Below are 20294 nucleotides of genomic sequence, written 5' to 3' on the forward strand. Positions count from 1 at the left end.
AACGCAGCCAATGTCTGTTGGGAGAGCGTCTCACTTCCTCCCAGGCTCCAGTTCCAAATCCGGACACAATGACACAGGGCCTCACCATGTTTTACAAACCTTCTGCCATTCTCACCTCGCCCCTGACTCTGCCCCTGCCCCTGGAGGTGGGTGCGGAAATGGGAGGTGCAGAGAGGGGAAATGACCTACCCCAGGTCACGCAGTCAGCGAGTTGCAGAGCAGGGAACTGAACCCAGGAGTCCCGATACCCAGTTCCTGCCCTGCTTTAACCTAGCCTCCACTCACCTCCTAGAGAGAGCCCAGGAGTCCTGACTCCCAGCTCCCCCCACTCTAACCCCACTGCCTTCCAGAGCCAGGGATAGAACCCAGGAGTCCTGGCTCCCAGATGCCCCCTCCCACCCCGCCACCGCTGCCTCACTTTCACATTAAGGCCAAGCTTTTCAAACACCACTAGTGATTTTGGGAGGCCACCCAGGGGCCCGACAGTCACAGAACAGCTGAGGATCTGCCCTTAGATCTGCAGTGGGATCAGGACCGAGGCCTGAGAGCTTCCAATTCCAGCATCGTCCCATTGAGAAAACCTGATCCCTCCTCTATAGCTGGCTGTCTCGAGAGCTCCCAGCCCGTCACGTAACACACGAGCCGGGGGCCACCCAATGACATTACTAGGCAGCAGGATTAAAAACAAACATAGGGAAGTTCCACTTGGCACAGCGCACAGGCAATCTGTGGAACTCACTGCCAGGGGATGTTGTGAAGGCCAAAAGAATAACAGGATTCAAAACAAAATTAGGTAATTCCTGCGGGATGGGTCCAACAGTGACTGTCAGCCAGGATGGGCAGGGATGCAACCCCATGCTCTGGGTGTCCCTAAACCTCCAGCTGCCAGAAGCTGGGACGGGATGACGGGAGGGATCATTTGATAATTGCCCTGTTCTGTTCATTCCCTCTGAAGCACCTGGCACCGGACCCTGTCAGAGACAGGACCCTGGGCTGGATGGACCCTCACTCTGACCCAGCGTGGCCCGTTCTCGTCAGCACTGCACCCCTGAGCAGGGCAGAGGGTGGTTAATGACACCTCCTGTGACCGCCTTGTCCTGCCCACGGGCTGGCACTGGTGTTTCCTCTCTCCCCTGAGAGGAGGGTTTGTAGCAGATTGAAAACACCCAGGTGAGCTCACAGATCGCTCGCCCCAGCAGCAGGAGAAAAGCGGCGAGTCAAGCAGCCACTGCAGCTCCACCGTAGCCCGGAGCTTGGAGACAAAGGCAGGGAGCCGGCTGGGGGATTCATCACAGAGTTATTAATAGACTCCCGCTGACGGGATTATAATTCCCGCAGACCCGGCAGCTGTCAGAGCATGAACGGGTGGCTCAGACGAGAGGCAGGCGAGCCAAAGGTCTGGTTCTTGTTTCCCTGTGGTTTGGGCCCCATTCCTGATCAGAGCGTCGGCACTGGGCACCCGCTCTGCACCCGTGGAAGGGCCTGCCCGAGAGGCTGGGGCTAGTGAATCGGCACTCACCAAAAACCCTGAGCTCCACCGCAGGGGAGGAGTTTTGGAAGAGCTGCCCGAGTGGTCTCAGGTCCAGCGCTGAGTGGCAGGTGACCTCCTGCCCGTGGTCCTGTCGCTGAGGGATGATCTCGTGGGTCACCGTGACGTTGTCGGCCGCGGCCCTGGTGCGGTTCTGGAAGGTCTCCGTGTGCAGGGTCCGTCCCCCCTGGCGGAGGGTCACGGTGAGGTGCCTGACGGGCGCCACGTTCAGAACCCGGCACGTCAGGTTATAGGCCCGGCCCAGCTCCAGCTCCGGGAGCCGCTCCAGCCCCACCCGCTCCGGCGCCCCTGGAGTGACACAAAGACACAGACAGCCTTTCACCAGGGAGCTGAAGTGGACAGGGAATCCAACATGGTGGCTGCGCTGGGATCCTCCAGGGCGTGGCCGAATTCTGCAGCCTGTCCCACTGCATTGCCTGCACTGTTCAAGAGACAGCACCTGCAGCTGGCTGCATCCCCCTGCCCTGATCCCACCCCCACGCCAGCTGATGGACATAGGATCTTTGTGCTGGCCCCATAGGGCATTCCAGGAGCAGGGGAATGGTGGGACTGTGTGGGTTCCCAACTGAACGGGTCCCCACATCGCAAAACATCTTCATGCCAGGCACAATGCAGGCATCTCATCGGCAACCTCTACAGACAGGCTGAGGGCACCTCTGAGACCAACCCTGGTGGGGGGGTCCCATCAGTGAAGGGCAAGCCCCTGGGTAGGGATGGTGTTTGTGGACTCAGGGGAAGTTTGTGCTGCTATGAGGCTAAACTGAGTCCAGACTCTCTGGAGAAGCCGATCCAGCTTCTTTCCCCAGAACTACACAATGATCCCGTCTGCTCCGGGGTGGGGGGTCTCTACTCTGATGGCTCATCTCCTGCCTCCCCAGGAAACAACCTGGGCTTCCCCACACAGGAATGGGTCAACCCCACAGAGCCCCCGTTACCAGCCCCCAGCAGCCTCCTTCCGTGAGTCGCTTACGGTAAGTGGTGATGTGGGCAGATGCCCGAGTTACTTTTCCGTAGCAGAAGAAATAGCACTGGGGGGCCGACACCCACTCCCAGATATTCACCAGCTCTCTGGCCTCCCACCAGGGACCTCGTTTTTCTTGGGCTTTGGTGAGCGAGGTCTCCAGGCCGCCCCTGGCACCGGGATCCTGGCACGTGGTGCTGCAGTTTAACCAGATGGTGCCGCCGTGCTCCACCACGGAGTCTTCCGGCCGAACGCTCACGTTAAAGGGTTCTTCTGCAGCCCCTGAAATGGCAAACGGGCCCGTCGCGCTGAGCCTCGGAGGAAGGGGCAGAAGCTCCCGGGTGCCAGAGGACACCAGGGTCAGGGCAGCATCTCCCGGTGTTTAGAATCCACGCTCAGCCCCGGGACAGTAACGGCGCCGTGGGTGTCCAACGCCCTCCACCCGAAGATCCCAAAGCACTTTGCAAACATTGTTGTTCCCATTTCACCAGGAGGGAAACTGAGGCATGGAGCACTCTAGGGTAGCTCAGAGTGCTGACTCCCAGCGACCCCATCACTAAACCCACCTGCCTCCCAGAGCCGCAGCTACAACCCAGGGGTCCCCCGCCCAACTGCTAGACCCCACTTCCCTTCCCGAGCTGGGGAGAGAACCCAGGAGTCCTGGCTCCCAGACCCCGCCCCCTCTAACCCCTGGTGCCCACCACCTCCCGCACAACCTAGCGGGAGAAGCCGAACCAGCCCCCCCGACCCTCCCCGGCGGCCGGACTGGCTCCCCCTCGGGGCCCCCCGCCGGCCAGGCACGGAGGGCGGGGTGGGGGGAAGAGGCCGTGGCGGGGACCCCGCCCGGCTGCCCGGCGCTCGCAGCCCCTCCCGGCCGGCATCGCGCCGGGCCCCGATCCGGGGACGTACCTGGGAGCGCCAGGAGCAGCAGCAGGGGCAGGCAGCGCCCGGGAGCCGGGGGCCGGAGCTGCCGGGGCCGCATGGCTGAGGACGCGCCGCGCCGGGCTCGGTCTCGGGCGGAGGAGGGAGCGCGGCGCGGCGCGGCGCAGGAGCCCGGGCGCCCGCCCCCGAGTTCCCGAGAACTGGCCGGCGCCTGAGTCCGGGTTTCCTCCGCTTCCTGCAGCCAGCGGCCGGCGGAACGCCCCGGATAAGAGCTGGGCACCGCTGGACTCAGGGCCGTGGGCTCCAAGTGAAACCGGACCCCGCCGTGCCAAGCGGTGCCCAGACCCCGACCGAGACCAGGGCCCCGTCGCGCCGGGCACTGCCCAGACCCCACCCGAGACCAGGGCCCCGTCGCGCCGGGCACTGCCCAGACCCCGACCGAGACCAGGGCCCCGTCGCGCCGGGCACTGCCCAGACCCCACCCGAGACCAGGGCCCCGTCGCGCCGGGCACCGCCCAGACCCCGACCGAGACCAGGGCCCCGTCGCGCCGGGCGCCGCCCAGACCCCACCCGAGACCAGGGCCCCGTCGCGCCGGGCGCCGCCCAGACCCCACCCAAGACCAGGGCCCCGTCGCGCCGGGCACCGCCCAGACCCCGACCGAGACCAGCGTCGCGCCGGGCACTGCCCAGACCCCGACCGAGATCAGGGCCCCGTCGCACCGGGCGCCACCCAGACCCCGACTGAGACCAGCGTCGCGCCGGGCACTGCCCAGACCCCACCCGAGACCAGGGCCCCGTCGCGCCGGGCACCACCCAGACCCCGACCGAGACCAGGGCCCCGTCGCGCCGGGCACCACCCAGACCCCGACCGAGACCAGGGCCCCGTCGCGCCGGGCGCCGCCCAGACCCCACCCGAGACCAGGGCCCCGTCGCGCCGGGCACCGCCCAGACCCCGACCGAGACCAGGGCCCCGTCGCGCCGGGCGCCGCCCAGACCCCACCCGAGACCAGGGCCCCGTCGCGCCGGGCGCCGCCCAGACCCCACCCAAGACCAGGGCCCCGTCGCGCCGGGCACCGCCCAGACCCCGACCGAGACCAGCGTCGCGCCGGGCACTGCCCAGACCCCGACCGAGATCAGGGCCCCGTCGCACCGGGCGCCACCCAGACCCCGACTGAGACCAGCGTCGCGCCGGGCACTGCCCAGACCCCACCCGAGACCAGGGCCCCGTCGCGCCGGGCACTGCCCAGACCCCGACCGAGACCAGGGCCCCGTCGCGCCGGGCACTGCCCAGACCCCACCCGAGACCAGGGCCCCGTCGCGCCGGGCACCGCCCAGACCCCGACCGAGACCAGGGCCCCGTCGCGCCGGGCGCCGCCCAGACCCCACCCGAGACCAGGGCCCCGTCGCGCCGGGCGCCGCCCAGACCCCACCCAAGACCAGGGCCCCGTCGCGCCGGGCACCGCCCAGACCCCGACCGAGACCAGCGTCGCGCCGGGCACTGCCCAGACCCCGACCGAGATCAGGGCCCCGTCGCACCGGGCGCCACCCAGACCCCGACTGAGACCAGCGTCGCGCCGGGCGCTGCCCAGACCCCAACCAAGACCAGCATCGCACCGGGCGCTGCCCAGACCCCACCCGAGATCAGGGCCCCGTCGCACCGGGTGCCGCCCAGACCCCACCCGAGACCAGGGCCCCGTCGCGTCGGGCGCCGCCCAGACCCCACCCGAGACCAGGGCCCCGTCGCGCCGGGCACCGCCCAGACCCCGACCGAGACCAGGGCCCCGTCGCGCCGGGCACCACCCAGACCCCGACCGAGACCAGGGCCCCGTCGCGCCGGGCGCCGCCCAGACCCCACCCGAGACCAGGGCCCCGTCGCGCCGGGCGCCGCCCAGACCCCACCCAAGACCAGGGCCCCGTCGCGCCGGGCACCGCCCAGACCCCGACCGAGACCAGCGTCGCGCCGGGCACTGCCCAGACCCCGACCGAGATCAGGGCCCCGTCGCACCGGGCGCCACCCAGACCCCGACTGAGACCAGCGTCGCGCCGGGTGCTGCCCAGACCCCAACCAAGACCAGCATCGCACCGGGCGCTGCCCAGACCCCACCCGAGATCAGGGCCCCGTCGCACCGGGTGCCGCCCAGACCCCACCCGAGACCAGGGCCCCGTCGCGTCGGGCGCCGCCCAGACCCCACCCGAGACCAGGGCCCCGTCGCACCGGGCGCCACCCAGACCCCACCCGAGACCAGGGCCCCGTCGCGCCGGGCGCTGCCCAGACCCCAACCGAGACCTGGGCCCCATCTCGCCGGGCGCCGCCCAGACCCCAGCTGAGACCAGAGCCCCGTCGCGCCAGGCGCCGCCCAGACCCCGACCAAGACCAGGGCCCCGTCGCGCCGGGCGCCGCCCAGACCCCAGCTGAGACCAGGGCCCTGTTGTGCTGGCTCTCCCTGCCCCACTGCCCTAGCCCACCCCAGGACTCTCCTCAGAGTCAGTGGAACAGGGGCCAGCTGGGTCGCCCAAGGAGGGCAGCTCCCATTTGGGTTGTTGGGAGCCGACAGCTGCTTGCAAAGGATGGAACGGGGCCTGTCTCAACATTGCCTGCCCCCGGCTGAGCTCCTAGGACAGGGATTCTCAAGCTGGGGGTCGGGACCCCTCAGGGGGTCGTGAGGTTATTACGTGGGGGGGCGCGAGCGATCAACCTCCACCCCAAGCCCCGCTTCGCCTCCAGTATTTATAAGGGTGTTAAATATAAAAAAGTGTTTTTAACGTACCGGGGGGGTCGCACTCAGGGGCTTGCTGTGTGGAAGGGTCACCAGGACAAAAGTCTGAGAACCGCTGCCCTAGGACCAGTCCTGGCCGAGTGCTGGTCCCTGACCCTAGTGCAGAGCCCATCAGCAAATGGGGCTCCCCAGGCCAGTCCCACGGGAACCCCAGCCCTCCGCAAGGCACCAGCTCTGACTCCAGCATGAGGATGCTCAGGGAAAGCTGGGCCGGGTGTTCCCAGAGCCCTGCTCGATGGAGGCTCCGGGCTGCTCTGGCACCAGGCAGCCTCCTCCAGCATGGGCAGGGGGGCGCTGGGTTGGGAAAGCTCCTGTCCCCGGCTGGCAGGGGGGGTCACTCTGGCATGCAGGTTTCTGTGGGCAATGGGCAGGGAGGGAAGTGGAAGAGGGCAGGGTGGGGTGTGCAGCACTGAGAGCTAAGCTATTCAGTCAGTCCTTGTTCAGCCCAGCCTAGCCACCCTGACACCCCCCTCGGTCCCCTCACGGCCCTGTCTGTCCCCCTACACCCCATTTGTCCCTCTGTCCATCCCCCTACACCCACCCTCTGGCCGTCCGTCCGTCCCCCTATTCCCCTAAGAACATAAGAGTGGCCAGACTGGGTCAGACCAAAGGTCCATCCAGCCCAGTATCCTGTCTACCGACAGTGGCCAATGACAGGTGCCCCAGAGGGAATGAACCTAACAGGTAATGATCAGTGATCTCTCTCCTGCCATCTGTCTCCACCCTCTGACAAACAGGGGCTAGGGACACCCTTCCTTATCCGTCCTGGCTAATAGCCATTAATGGACTTAACCTCCATGAATTTACCCAGTTCTCTTTTAAACCCTGTTATAGTCCTCACCTTCACAACCTCCTCAGGCAAGGAGTTCCATAGGTTGACTGTGTGCTGAGTGAAGAAGAATGTCCTTTTATTTATTTTAAACCTGCTACCCATTAATTTTATTTCGTGGCCCCTAGTTCTTATATTATGGGAACAAGTAAATAACTTTTCCTTATTCACTTTCTCCACGCCACTCATGATTTTATAGACTTCTATCATACCCCCCTTAGTCTCCTCTTTTCCAAGCTGAAAAGTCCTAGCCTCTTTAATCTCTCCTCATATGGGACCCGTTCCAAACCCCCAAATCATTTTAGTTGCCCTTTTCTGAATCTTTTCTAATGCCAGTCTATCTTTTCTGAGACGAGGGGACCACATCTGTACGCAGTATTCAAGATGTGGGTGTACCATGGATTTATACAAAGGCAATAAGATATTCTCTGTCTTATTCTCTATCCCTTTTTTAATGATTCCTAACATCCCGTTTGCTTTTTTGACGGCCGCTGCACACTGCGTGAACATCTTCAGAGAACTATCCACGATGACTCCAAGATCTTTCTCCTGATTAGTTGTAGCTAAATTAGCCCCCATCGTATTGTATGTATCGTTGGGGTTATTTTTTCCAGTGTGCATTACTTGACATTTATCCACATGAAATTTCATTTGCCATGTTGTTGCCCAGTCACTTAGTTTTGTGACAGGTTTCAGAGGAGCAGCCGTGTGAGTCTGTATCCGCAAAAAGAACAGGAGGCCTTGTGGCACTTTAGAGAGTAACACATTTATTTGAGCACAAGCTTTCGTGAGCTCCAGCTCACTGCATCGGATGCATTCAGTGGAAGCTTCTGCTCAAATAAATGTGTTAGTCTCTAAGGTGCCACAAGTCCTGCTTTTTTTAGTTTTGTGAGATCTTTTTGAAGTTCTTCACAGTCTGCTTTGGTCTTAACTATCTTGAGCAGTTTAGTATCATCTGCAAACTTTGCCACCTCACTGTTTACCCCTTTCTCCAGATCATTTATGAACAGGTTGAATAGGATTGGTCCTAGGACTGGCCCTTGGGGAACAACACTAGTTACCCCTCTCCATTCTGAAAATTTACTGTTTATTCCTACCCTTTGTTCCCTGTCCTTTAACCAGTTCTCAATCCATGAAAGGATCTTCCCTCTTATCCCATGACAACTTAATTTACCTAAGAGCCTTTGGTGAGGGACCTTGTCAAAGGCTTTCTGGAAATCTAAGTATACTATGTCCATTGGATCCCCCTTGTCCACATGTTTATTGACCACCTCAAAGAACTCTCTATCCATCCCCCTACGCTCCCCTCTGTCCACCCATCCCCCTATGCACTGGACTGTCTGTCCATCCCCCTATCTGTCTGTCCCTCTGCATGACTGTCCATCTGTGACGAAGTGGGACTGTTCTTAATGTTTCCTCTGAATAGTGTGGGGGTGCCTCAGTTTCCCCTAGGCAGTTCTTAAGTATCTAGGGGGTGAGGTAAGGGTGTATGATCGTTGCAGATCCCTAGAGGGCAGGTGTGTGCAGGGGTCTGGACACAGAGAATGGCCGACACCCTGTTTCCTGGCCACTGATGGCCTGGGCCCTTCCCCCTGCAAGGTGAGAGCTAAAGGGTTGGAGAACAAAGGAATCCGGTGACCTCCTGGCCCGGGAAAGGGACAAAGCCCAGAGGAGGAGGGGCTGGAGGGAGTTTCAGTTTGGGGCTGGCTGGAAACATGGAGTGAAGGGCAGACGTGGTTGTCTGGCTCAGTGCCCCCCAAAATGGACCCAGCTGAGGGGTCCTGTTCTCTGCACCTACCAGCTCTGTTTTAGACCATGTTCCTGTGGTCTAATAAACCTCCTGTTTCCCCGGCTGGCGGAGAGTCATGTCTGACTGCGGAGTTGGGGGGCAGGACCCTCTGGCCCCCCCAGGACCCCGCCTGAGCGGACTCGCTGGGGGAAGCGCACGGAGGGGCAGAGGAGGCTGAATGCTCCGAGGTCAGACCCAGGAAGGTGGAAGCCGGGTGAGTTGTGTGTCCTGCAGACAGGCTGCTCCCAGAGAGGAGGCTCCCCAGAGTCCTGCCTGGCTTCGTGGGGAGCAGTTCCAGAGCATCGCCCGGGGACCCCATGACACCATCCATCTACCTATACACCTGTCTGTCCGTCCTTCCCCCTACACACCTGTCTGTCTGCCTATCCCCCTATGCGCCCCTCTGTCTGTCCGTCCACCCCCTACACTCTTCTCTGTCTGATTCTCTCTCGTGTTGGTTCATGCAGCTTTCGCACGGGCTCCTTGCCGTGCCAGGGCAGACGGAAGCACAATTTGGAAACTGTGACAGTTTTCGTGAAATGGAATTCTTGTTTCTGGCCAGCCCCAGTGCCGGCCCTTGGGAGTCAGGCCCTGAGCAGCCTAAGCTGGGAAGTGTCCATGGCACCACTGGGCGTGTGCCTTGGTCCCCAGATCCCGTCTGGCTGAGGCCAGGAGCGCTGTCCCTTGGGCGAGCCTGGCGAAGGTTCCTGGAGTTTCCATCTTCCTGATGTTTGCAGACAACATGGCTGCATCGCTTGTCCCCCCCAGAGGCTCAGCCACGATGCGCCCCCTCCCTGAGCAGCCGGCTTCAGCCCTGAACCTCTAATCAGCCACGGGAAGGGCTGGGCTCTGCTTTGGCTGCCTGCGCTGGGCTGTTCCTTCCCAGACTTATGGACAATGAGGAGCAAGGGAGGAAGTTCACTGAATGGATCAGCTGGGAAGACAGCCAAGGGGCACGGCAAAGCACCTGGCACGGGACTATATGCTGCCAGCCCTGCTCCATTCCAGGGTCCTCTACAGACACAGAGTGAGACGAGACAGCCCCTGCCCCAAAGAGCTCCCAGGCTAAACAGCCCATGGGTGGGCAGGGACGTGCTTTGCCTGAGGTCCCCCAGCAGGCCTGGGACCAAGCCAGGACTATGCCATGGCTCTCGAGTCCCAGCCCAGCTCCGCACCCACTAGGCCACGCTGCCTCCCGTGCGAGACCTGGCTATGGCCCTGGCATGGAACGAGCTGAGTTCTCTCCAGTGTCCGCCGGTGGATGCCACCTTCTACCCACAGCTGTCCTGGCAGAAGGGCAGGTGCTCCAGGGCCGCCGTGATGCCAGCTCTCCCCAATGCCCCTTCTAGGCGTTCGCCAGCCTTTCTCCCCCACAATGGGTGACATGCTGACTCGGTGCCCTGGGACGTTCCTCACCACACGCCATACCAGGTGCCATCCTCTGCCAGAGCAGCTGCCCATGCTCGGCCAGCCAGAGCCGCTCCCCAGACATGGGAAATTCACCTGAACCAACACCACTGCCCAGAGCCACTGGATCCCCTGCAGCTCCTCCCCAGGCGTTAGATCCCCAATGCCCATGGCCTGCCCGTTGAGGCTGTGACAGGAGCCGCATGAGCCCGCAGCGCCCTGCTAAGCGTGTACGCGGTGGCTCCGAACCAGGCCAGACGTGGGTGGTTTTTCACAGCCACAGCACAAGGTCCGTCCCGAGGGCGAGCGCTTCTCCACTGAATAGCTGCAAGAAGGTTTTTTAGCACAGCCCAAGCGATGTATTTCTGCCTAGTCTCCCTTTCAAACATTTCTACAGAGACTTTCAACACAAAGCCCAGCCCGGAGCAGACCTGGCCCGGCACATTTCAGCCTGAAAGGTTGAAGTCTGGCAAAGGTAGGCACATGGGAAACCGGGGAGCACCTGGCAACATGAACTAGAAGCATGCGACCTGCCCTGCGCAGCACGTGGCCCCCGTCCCACACTCTCGGTGCTCTCCTGTGTGAGCGACGTCGCTTGGCACCGCACAGTGCCCACTGCCTGGCTGAGCTCTGCCGTCTGCTCTATGGGGAAGCGTCCTCAGCAGAATTCAAGCTGCCTCCCTCGGCTGGGGCATCTTCTGCGCTGGCCTGGGCCATCTCGAAATCCGTCCAGCTTGGCGCTGCTGCCCCAGGCTCCGGCCCTGCCTCTCTCCGGGTCCTGCCCCGCTGAGCCAGGCCCCAGGCCAGAATTCCCAGCAGCATGGCCAGTACGGTGGTGATGGCCGTGATTGCGATGATTTTAGCCGTGGGGCTCTCTGGAAAAGGAGACAGAAAAGGGTTAAATTCCCTCTCTGCAAAACACCCCTGAATGTCCCTTGCAGGGTCGGTAAACGACGTTGGTAAAAGAAACAAAATGAAAATACGGCCCCGGTGTTTTCACTGCAGCCCCCGAGTGGGGCCCGAGAACAACCCCAGGAATTCAGGAGGAGTCTCGCTGCCACCGGGCTGCCAGGGAAGATCCTGGGCCATGCGGAGGCAACGTGGAGCTTGTCCCCATCTAGCAGCCAGTCCAGCTCTGAGCACCCAGCCTGCCTCGCTCCAATGGATTTAGGGCTGGCTTGTAAAGATATTTCCGTACCTACAGATGCAGATAGGCACCTAGTAGGTGCACAATGCCCAACCTTCCCAGAGAACCAATGGGAGTTAGGAGCCTCCCTGTTCTGGCAATTTTCAAAATCCCACTAGGCACCTGTCTGGATCTTTAGGTGCCCAAATGCTTTTAAAAACCTGACCCTTCCTCCTTTCATGCAGGGGTTTCGCTCGGCACAAGGGGGGACCCGATCTCGGCCGGGGGTGTTCGGTGTTTCCACAAGCCAGCTGTGAGACAGTGCAGAGAGGAGGCTGGGCCTCGGGCACGTTCAGCCAAAACTCGCTCTCGGAGATGGAACTTTTTCCGTTTGCGTTGTTTTTAAACGTACATTTCGATGAAAATAAAACCAAACTAACCCTGAATTTTTCCCACATTTCCTGTGACAAACACCTGGCTTTGTGCAACCAGCTGCAGCAGACCTGTAAACTTCTGTATATGCTGCACCCCCTGGATGGGGACACCGCTGCAGGGCACTAGCGTGGGTTACGTAGCCTTCTCCCGGGGGCCACCCGGGGCCGTGCCAGATGAGACCAGCCTGGCCCTGGCTTTAGAGCGGGATTCCCTGCCTGGCTCCTTCCCTCAGTTCAGTGTTCTGAGGTTGGGGGAGAGGAGCAATTGACCCACATCCCGTTAAATGTGCGACTTGAGCTGCCAGCACCGGGTTGGTCCCCACGGCCCAGCGTGAGCCTGAACTCACCAGCCTCCTGGAGCTCCACCGCGGAGGAGCTGCTTTGCAAGAGTGGCCCACGTGGTCTCAGGTCCAGGGCTGCGTGGCAGGTGGCCTGCTGCCCGTGGTCCCATCGCCGAGGGGTGATCTCCTGGGTCACCGTGACGTCATCGGGTCCGGCCCTGGTGCGGTTCTGGAAGGTCTCCGTGTGCAGGGTCCGTCCCCCCTGGCGGAGGGTCACGGTGAGGTGCCTGACGGGCGCCACGCTCAGAACCCGGCACGTCAGGTTATAGGCCTGGCCCAGCTCCAGCTCCGGGAGCCGCTCCAGCCCCACCCGCTCCGGCGCCCCTGGAACGACAGACATGGAGTCACGGGCAGCCTGAGGGCAGGAATCCAACACGGGGACCGTCCCTGCCCTATCCCCAGGGGGACAAGAGCCCGGCTCCCAGCCCCCTCAGCCCCTGGCTTCGGGCTGTGGCTCCTCCCGATTTCGATTTCGGTAGCTGCTCCCGGCTGGGCTGCGTTTCAAACTGCCCCCCGGGCTCTCCCCTTCAGGCAGCTCTTATCTCCCTCCTCCAGACAGGAGCCGCCCAGCTCCCCTGCGGGGCTGCCATCCGCTGGGCCCCGGCACCGCCCGGAGACATGCAGCCGGGACCGTCGCATGGCGAGGTGCAGCCCAGGCCCGGAGGCTGCAGCCGCTGCCTGCCCTGCTGCGAGGGAGGAGGCAGCTGAAATCCGTCTGCCAAACGCTGCTTCTCCCTGGGTCCGCTTGTTCCCTGGGCCTTGGCAGAACCTCCCGCCCACGCCCCCGGGGGTCGCCTGTCTCTTTCGGGGGGTGGCCGGAGCCCTGTGTCACCGGCAACTTTCCCTGGGCACCAGTCGCCACATTGGACCCGAGCTGGGGAGGGCCTGGCAGGGGCGATTCACCTACCGCTGGGGGTCAGAGCATGGCCTCTCCCATAAGAGACCCCAGGACTCCCTACAGAGCAGGGGATGCACCCCGTGAAAGCTGCCCCCAGACCCCGGCCAGCAGCCCCGTTCTGTGAGTCACTTACGATAAACCGACACCTTCAGGGCTGCCCTTTGCAGGGGAAGTAGCATATAGAGGGGCCGACGCCCACTCTTGGATATTGACAGGTGAAAACCAAGCCCAGTCTCGCTGACCGGCCGGCAGGAGCTCTAAGTGGGGCAGGGGGCTGGGATATGGATTCCTGCCCTGCCAGGAGCCGGACTAAGACCCACCAACTCGTTCCACCCAACGGCCGCCAGAGGGTAACTACTCGCCGGTGCTGCCTGGCTTAATGGAGCGGAGCCAGTGGCCCCAGAGGGGAAAGGCCTGTGTCCCATTCTCTGCCCCCCGAGCCAGCCAGTCCCCTGCCCTAGGGCCAGATCACAGATTTGTACCCTATTTTCTGCCAGCGAGTTTCCCCTTTCTCTGGCACAGCCCTGCACCCAGAAAGTCTCCGTGGCACAAAAGCCACCCCAGACCCCTGCAGCGGCACTTACGGTAAGCGGAGATGTTTGCAAACACCACCTTCACACGGCCACGGCAGGTGAACTGGCACTGAAAGGCCGACATCCACTCCGTGATATTTTTGAGGAGAAAGGCCACCCACCCAGGTCCATTTTTATGGTTGGTTTTGGTGAGCGAGGTCTCCAGGCTGCCCCTGGCATCAGGATCCGGGCACGTGGTGCTGCAGTTTATCCAGATGGACTCTCCATACGCCACCACGGGAGCTGCCGGCAAAACACTCACCTCGAACGAGCCCTGTGCGGCCCCTGAAATGGTAAGCGGGTCTGTCACGCTGTGGCTACACCTCTGGGGGACACAGCCCAGTGGAACTGAGAAAGCAGAACATCAAACCGCACTCCCTTCCCAGAGCCAGGGAGAGAACCCAGGAGTCCTAGCTCCTGGCCCCTCTGCTCTACCCAATGGACTCCGTTCCCCTCCCAAAGCTGGGGAGAGAACCCAGGAGTCCTGGCTCCTAGCCCCTCTGTCTGCTCTAACCACTAGGCCCCACTCCTCTCCTAGTGATCCTATAAGAAGGCACCTTCATTTACAATGAGTAAAACAAATGGATGTCAGCACCTCTGCCAGTGGGGCGCTCCCAGCCCAGGCCGGTCCCGCTAGCATTTCCCTGGGGACACACAGCCTGAGCTGGGGGGTGCGGGGGGGGGCACTTACCTGGCAGCACCAGGAGAAGCAGCAGCCACGTCAGGCAGCCCCCGGGAGAGGGATGCTGGAGCCACTGGGGTCTCATAGCTGAGGAGAGAGGGACAGAGAGAGCAGGAGCTGGGGGGAGCTGGGCTTGGGTTTTCCATCGGCACCGTGGGGCCGGGTCCAAGCCCACTGACACCAACGGGAGCCTTGCCGGGGCGCCCTGGGCTGCGAGGAGGGGCGGGGCGGTGGGGACTGAGCCGCTGCAGCTGGAAATGGGGAGATGATGTGCAGGGCAGCTCAGCCCAGGGCCCGTCTAGCCCAGTGTCTGGTCTGCAGCAGAGCCCAGCCTCAGCTGCTCCAGACCCCGCTGCCAGACCGGCCGCAGGAGGCAGTGATGGGAACTCTGTGGGGACAGGTCCCTCCTGATCCCCGCTTGTTAGAGGTCAGCCCAGCCCCCACCCCCCCAGCTCTAACCACTAGACCCCGCTGTCCTCCCAGAGCCGGGGCGAGACCCCCGGGAGCCTTACCCCCGGCGACGGTGGTGCTGGCTGGAATGGAGGGCTGAGGGTGCAGCCACCGCGGGGGGAGCGTGTGCGTTGCCGTCTGCTGGGTGAGATAAGGGACGTCTCAGGGAGCCCTCAGCCAGCGGACTGCCCTGGGCGCGGTGCTCCCTCGCCGTCCCTGGCGGCCGCCCCAGCCGCCCTGCCACCGGCTCAGGGAAAACCCGCACGGGGACGTGTGCCCACACCGCACTGGACCTCTGGCTGCCGCAGACATCACGGGGCAGTGCCCTTGGGAGTGCCCTGGGGGCTCCCACCAACCGGCTGCGCTGCGGCCCCAGCCAGGGCAAACGCCTGGGGGCAGGGGGGACACACCAGTGGTTGGCGCTATGCAGCCGTGCGACAGCATGGAGCTCCCCACACCGAGTCTCCCCAACTCCATTCCCCCCCCCGAGTTCTGACCGACCAGAGTCTCAGACCGTCGCCCTCTGGGTCGTCCCCCCAATGCGTGAAACCAGCCCCCTGTTACCAGCTCACCCCGGCCCCCCCAATGGGTGCCCCAGAGCCCTGCCCGGGGTAAAACCAACTCAAACTTTAGTTACTAGCCGAGCCAGAGCCAGAGCCAAACCAGCGAGGGGGAGCCACACAGGCCAGTGACAGAGACTAACCCTCCTGCCACCCCGTGGGCTGTACCCCTCTAGTGTGGATAAAAGCCCTTTTCTAAGACAAGTTACCCATGGCCTTTGGAGCAGCTCCCAGCCTGCCCCTGCTGTGGGGGGCTCCGGCCTTCACGGCCAGCTGGGCCCCCAGGTTCTGGGTGACCAGCTTTTGCTCCAGTTGGCTTTGTGAAAGGCTGGCTCTCAGAGCATGCTGGCTCCTGGCTCTGCAGAGTTGGGACCGTCTGTGACGTTACACCCCGTATTCTTCATCGAAATATGGTTATGATATGAATAAGGCATAACAGAGAGATACTTTATGCAGGATGGGTCTGGTGAGATGTCATGGGAAAGGTACCGATTTACTGACTGTGTTTATCCAAAGGGTGTGCATGGAGCATTTTCGTAGGTGGAGCTGGGAGTATTGACCATGTCTCTGTATTTCCAACGTGCTACGCTGGATGAGGCCAAACGATGTTGGTGGCTGATTGAGGAAATGCACCAAGCACAAGGGTCACCCCAGGACCTGTGTGCAATAGAGACCTCGCCGAGACAGCTCTCGACTGGGGGTCATGACAAAAGAGCTTTCCAGCAAGTGGGGGGGGGGATATAAAAGAGGGACAATGACAACATGTGAGGGCCTCACTCTCCTGACAACAACACACCTGAAAACAGCTGAGGAACAAGAACTGAACTGTGGGAAGTGCTGGCCCCAGGCTAAGATCTTTAGCCTGTGTATGAAAACCTGGGAGAGCCAAGGCAGCTTGTGCCTGAAGACTCCGCCAGCCTGTTTATCGCTCAGGGTGAGAATTTGCTAGTTTGTTCCCTACCTATGGAGTGTGTTAAGCTCAGCTTGTGTGTTTTGTTTCACTTGCTCGGTGATTTGCTGTGTTCTGTTTGCTATTCCTTGAACCACTTAAAATCTGCCTCTTGTGGTCAGTACATTGGTTTAGTTTATTATTAAACCCAGTTGATGTAATTTCTACCTGGGGGGGCAAGAAGGCGTGCGCATCTCTCCTCACCTTGAGGGAGCGGGTGGATTTTCATGAGCTGGTGTAATGCACACACCTCCTGGGGGTGGGGTTCTGGCCCAGCCAGTGGCAGCAAGACCGCCTAGCGAGGGAGATGAGTGAATGTCCTTAATGGGCAAAAAGAACAGGAGGACTTGGGGCACCTTAGAGACGAACCAATTTATTTGAGCATGAGCTTTCGTGAGCTACAGCTCACTTCCTCAGATGCATATCGTGGAAACTGCAGCAGACATTATATACACACAGAGATCATGAAACAATACCTCCTCCCACCCCACTGTCCTGCTGGTAATAGCTTATCTAAAGTGATCATCAGGTGGGCCATTTCCAGCACAAATCCAGAAACTGCTGAATTGGAATTCATTTGCAAATTGGATACTATTAATTTAGGCTTAAATAGAGACTTGGAGTGGCTAAGTCATTATGCAAGGTAGCCTGTTTCCTCTTGTTTTTTCCTACCCCCCCCCCCCCCGCGCCCAGATGTTCTGGTTTAACTTGGATTTAAACTTGAAGAGTGGTCAGTTTGGATGAGCTATTACCAGCAGGAGAGTGAGTTTGTGTGTGTATGGGGGTGGGGGGGATGTGAGAAAACCTGGATTTGTGCAGGAAATAGCCCAACTTGATTGTCATGCACATTGTGTAAAGAGTTGTCACTTTGGATGGGCTATCACCAGCAGGAGAGTGAATTTGTGTGGGGGGGTGGAGGGTGAGAAAACCTGGATTTGTGCTGGAAATGGCCCACCTGATGATCACTTTAGATAAGCTATTACCAGCAGGACAGTGGGGTGGGAATAGGTATTGTTTCATATTCTCTGTGTATATATAAAGTCTGCTGCAGTTTCCACGGCATGCATCCGATGAAGTGAGCTGTAGCTCACGAAAGCTCATGCTCAAATAAATTGGTTAGTCTCTAAGGTGCCACAAGTCCTCCTTTTCTTTTTGCGAATACAGACTAACATGGCTGTTACTCTGAAACCTGTCTTAATGGGCAGCTGGCTTTTAGCTCAGACAGTCGAGGCTCCTGCACTAAGCTCCAGAGGTCCCAGGTTCAACCCCGCGGCTGGGGTCTGTGGGTGTTACACTTGCGCTGTGCCAATTTTTCTATACAGCACAAGACAGTATTATTTTGGGTTTGTCTCCCAAAAGGAGTGTGCATGTGTGTGATAAATGAAGGGTGGGTGAGCTCCCTTATGGATACTAGCCAGCCAGTTAGCTGGAAAATCCCACTCGGCCTGTTCTCTGCTTGCTTTAGCAGCCAAGGGTTAACAAGCCCCCAGGTAAAAGAAAAGGGAGTGGGCCCCTGACCAAAAGAGCCAATGGGAAGGTAGAACTTTTTACATTGGGAAAGAAACTTCCCTTTGTCTGTTGTTCTCTGGGCTGCAGGGACACGGAGCAGCGATGCTATAAGCAGAAATGCCGTGTAAGGGTTGAACCAGGTATGAACAAGTATTTTCCATACCTAAAAGAAAAAAATTGGGACAGGGAATGTTTAGTTAGACGCTATCAGGTTTATTTCTTATTTTGGCTTGTGGACTCCTCTGTGCTAAGCCCAGATGCTTTTGTTTGCTTGTAACCTTTAAGCTGAACCCCCAAGAAAGCTACTTTGGGTGCTTGATTTTTGGAATTGCTCTTTAAAATCTAGCAAAAGCCTCAGTTCCAGATGGATTTTCTTTCTTTTTGTTTTTAATAAAATTTAACTGTTTTAAGACCAGGACCGGGGCTGTTGGTGTCCTGCGAGGCATGTGCAGGTTGTTTGATTAGCTGGTGGCCACAGCTGATTTCCTTTGTTTTCGTTCTCAGCTCTTCCCCGGAGGGGGGTGAAAGGGCTTGAGGGTGCCCCCCAGGGGGGAATTCCCAAGTGCGCCTTCCTGGGCTCAAAGGGGTTTTTTTGCTTTTGGGTGGTGGCAGCATTTACCAAGCCAAGGTCAGAGAGAAGCTGGAACCTTGCGGGCCCCCACTTCCTGCACTCAGAGTGACAGAGCGGGGATTCAGCCTTGACAACGTGAGTGCTGGGGGAGTCCTCTCACCCGGAGCGGACTGCAGTCTGTGTCTGCAGCGGGCTGTGGCCCTACCTGTGTGTGCTACAAGGGGCCAGAGAGCCTAATTCCCAAAGCAGGGAAAGGGAACCGAGGTTGGTGGTGCAGGAGAGGCTCAGTGAAACCCCAGTACGTGAGGTGACATTCCAGAAGGGGGGGGTCCAACCCATCACACCCTCCCTCTGCCTGGGCCAGCCTTGCCTTCTCCTGGCCGCTGGCCGCCTGGCTTGGGAGGGGCCTCTCCCCACGTAACTGCTCAGCGCCCGGCTGTGAGAGGGAGCGGCCGGATCTGAGCCCAGTTTTCTGTACACGCCAGGGCATAAACCCATCCCCACGGCCTGGCTGCACGGGCGCCAGGCCCCCACGCTCAGCGCGCCGCACGCCTTCCTGCAAACCCCTCGCCCGATGTTTTCCTGGCGCGATGATGGCTGGTTTAACTGCTCGGTTGTGGGGGTTAAACCTTCTGCTCCCCCCTGGGGGGCCTGGCTCCTAATTGTCCCTGCCCAGAGCCCATTCCCCTCCCCTTCGCCCCCCCCCCCCCCAGGGCTCGGATGTCCTAGGCATGTCCTAGCTCTGCTAGGCTCAGGGCTGGCTGTGCTGGCAAGTGTGTGTCTCATGGCCCAGACCCCCCGACCCCCCCCAGGGCTCCGGCTGGCAGAGCAGGCAGGCAACACGCCTTTCACTTTAATTTCTTCCCCAGCTGCTGCTTCCTCCCCACAACGGCTGCGTGTGTGCTGGGACCAGCTCCCTGCTAGCCCAGGAGGGAGGGTGCTGGTGACCGCTCTGTGTGGCTCTGGATCTCCCCCAAGCCGCTGGATGCCTTGACGTTTAGCACCTTCATGGCAATGCCCCTGGATGCTCAGTTTGGGCTCGGAGCTCCCGCCCTGCTCTGGCCCCCATTGCCCGGGGATCCAGGCAGCTCCTCCTTCCTCTCTGCAGAGCGCCCCCAGGAGCCAGGGCAGGGCTGTTATCCCACTACGGCCCATGCGGAGACTGAAGCACACAGAGACTTGGCCCAGATCACCCAGGAAGCTATGGCAGAGACAGGACCTGAACGTGTCCTGAGGCCCAGGCTAGTGCTCTAACCACTAGGTCATTCCCCTAGACAACCCTTCCTGGGTGGAGTGACTTCACCCACCACTGAGATGCATCCACCTCTGAGCTGGAACGTGGCAGCTGTTTGCAAGCAGCATGGTGACGCTGCCCAGTGGTGCAGGGAAGGGGGTGAAACATGCTGGTGTGAATCCACTCCTGCTGCAGTGGCCAGCTGCAGCCCTCTGCCTGTCGTGAGCCCTCTTGTCCCCTGCTGGGCAGCGACCGCTTTCTGCACTAGTCATGCTGGGGTCTCGCCAGACTCCCAGGGCAGGTGCCAAACGCCCCTGGAGGAAGGGGCAGCGCGGGTAGCACGGGAGGGATGGAGTGGGGCTGGGGCAGCCGTACCGTGAGCCATGGGCACCGTGCGTTCAGTCTAACGGGCTCCGGGCAGGGCAGGAGCCACACAAGGGGCACCCAATGCATGGGGCTGTAGCCCACAAAAGCTTATGCTCTTCGAAATGCGTTCGTCTCCAAGGTGCCACAAGGCCTCCTGTTCTTTCTGCGGACACAGACCCACGCGGCGGCTGCTCTGAAACAAGGGGGTGATTGAGTTTCGCAATCTCTCAGGAATGGGGTGCAGCTCCCCATGCCATCACTAGGGGGGGCTGCGGGTGCGGACAATGCGGTTTGGTGGTGGAAAGCCGAGTGAGCCAGGGGCGGGGGTCTATTCCGGGCTCTGCTGGTGACCTCGGGGCGGGGGGGGGGGGGGGCTCTCCGTGCCTCAGTTTCCCCTCCTGCCCCTTC

At 60.8% G+C, this 20294-nt stretch overlaps 2 protein-coding genes across 2 annotated transcripts in view; both read right to left on the reverse strand.

The window, feature by feature from the left end:
- The window catches only part of ICAM5 (intercellular adhesion molecule 5), an 18129-nt gene extending 14615 nt beyond the window's left edge, over window positions 1–3514 (reverse strand). Inside the window, exons 1-3 of the mRNA XM_078849708.1 lie at window positions 3420–3514; window positions 2520–2792; window positions 1377–1837 (exon numbers count right to left, since the gene is read on the reverse strand). Of these exons, the coding sequence (XP_078705834.1) occupies window positions 1377–1837; window positions 2520–2792; window positions 3420–3492 (807 nt within the window). The 5' untranslated portion in view covers window positions 3493–3514. The remainder of the gene's footprint in view (window positions 1–1376; window positions 1838–2519; window positions 2793–3419) is intronic.
- A 3917-nt stretch (window positions 3515–7431) lies between these two features.
- LOC140901013 (intercellular adhesion molecule 4-like) lies at window positions 7432–14938 on the reverse strand. The gene is made up of 5 exons (XM_073319147.2): window positions 14760–14938; window positions 14257–14334; window positions 13578–13850; window positions 12102–12419; window positions 7432–11069 (listed from the first exon to the last, which is right to left on the reverse strand). Exons 2-5 carry the CDS (start codon window positions 14330–14332, stop codon window positions 10837–10839), a joined length of 900 nt encoding a protein of 299 aa, XP_073175248.1. The 5' UTR covers window positions 14333–14334; window positions 14760–14938; the 3' UTR covers window positions 7432–10836.
- Window positions 14939–20294: the final 5356 nt, after the last annotated feature.

The sequence above is a fragment of the Lepidochelys kempii genome, chromosome 20, assembly GCF_965140285.1.
Source record: "Lepidochelys kempii isolate rLepKem1 chromosome 20, rLepKem1.hap1, whole genome shotgun sequence".
In the NCBI taxonomy this organism is placed as follows: Eukaryota; Metazoa; Chordata; order Testudines; family Cheloniidae; genus Lepidochelys; species Lepidochelys kempii.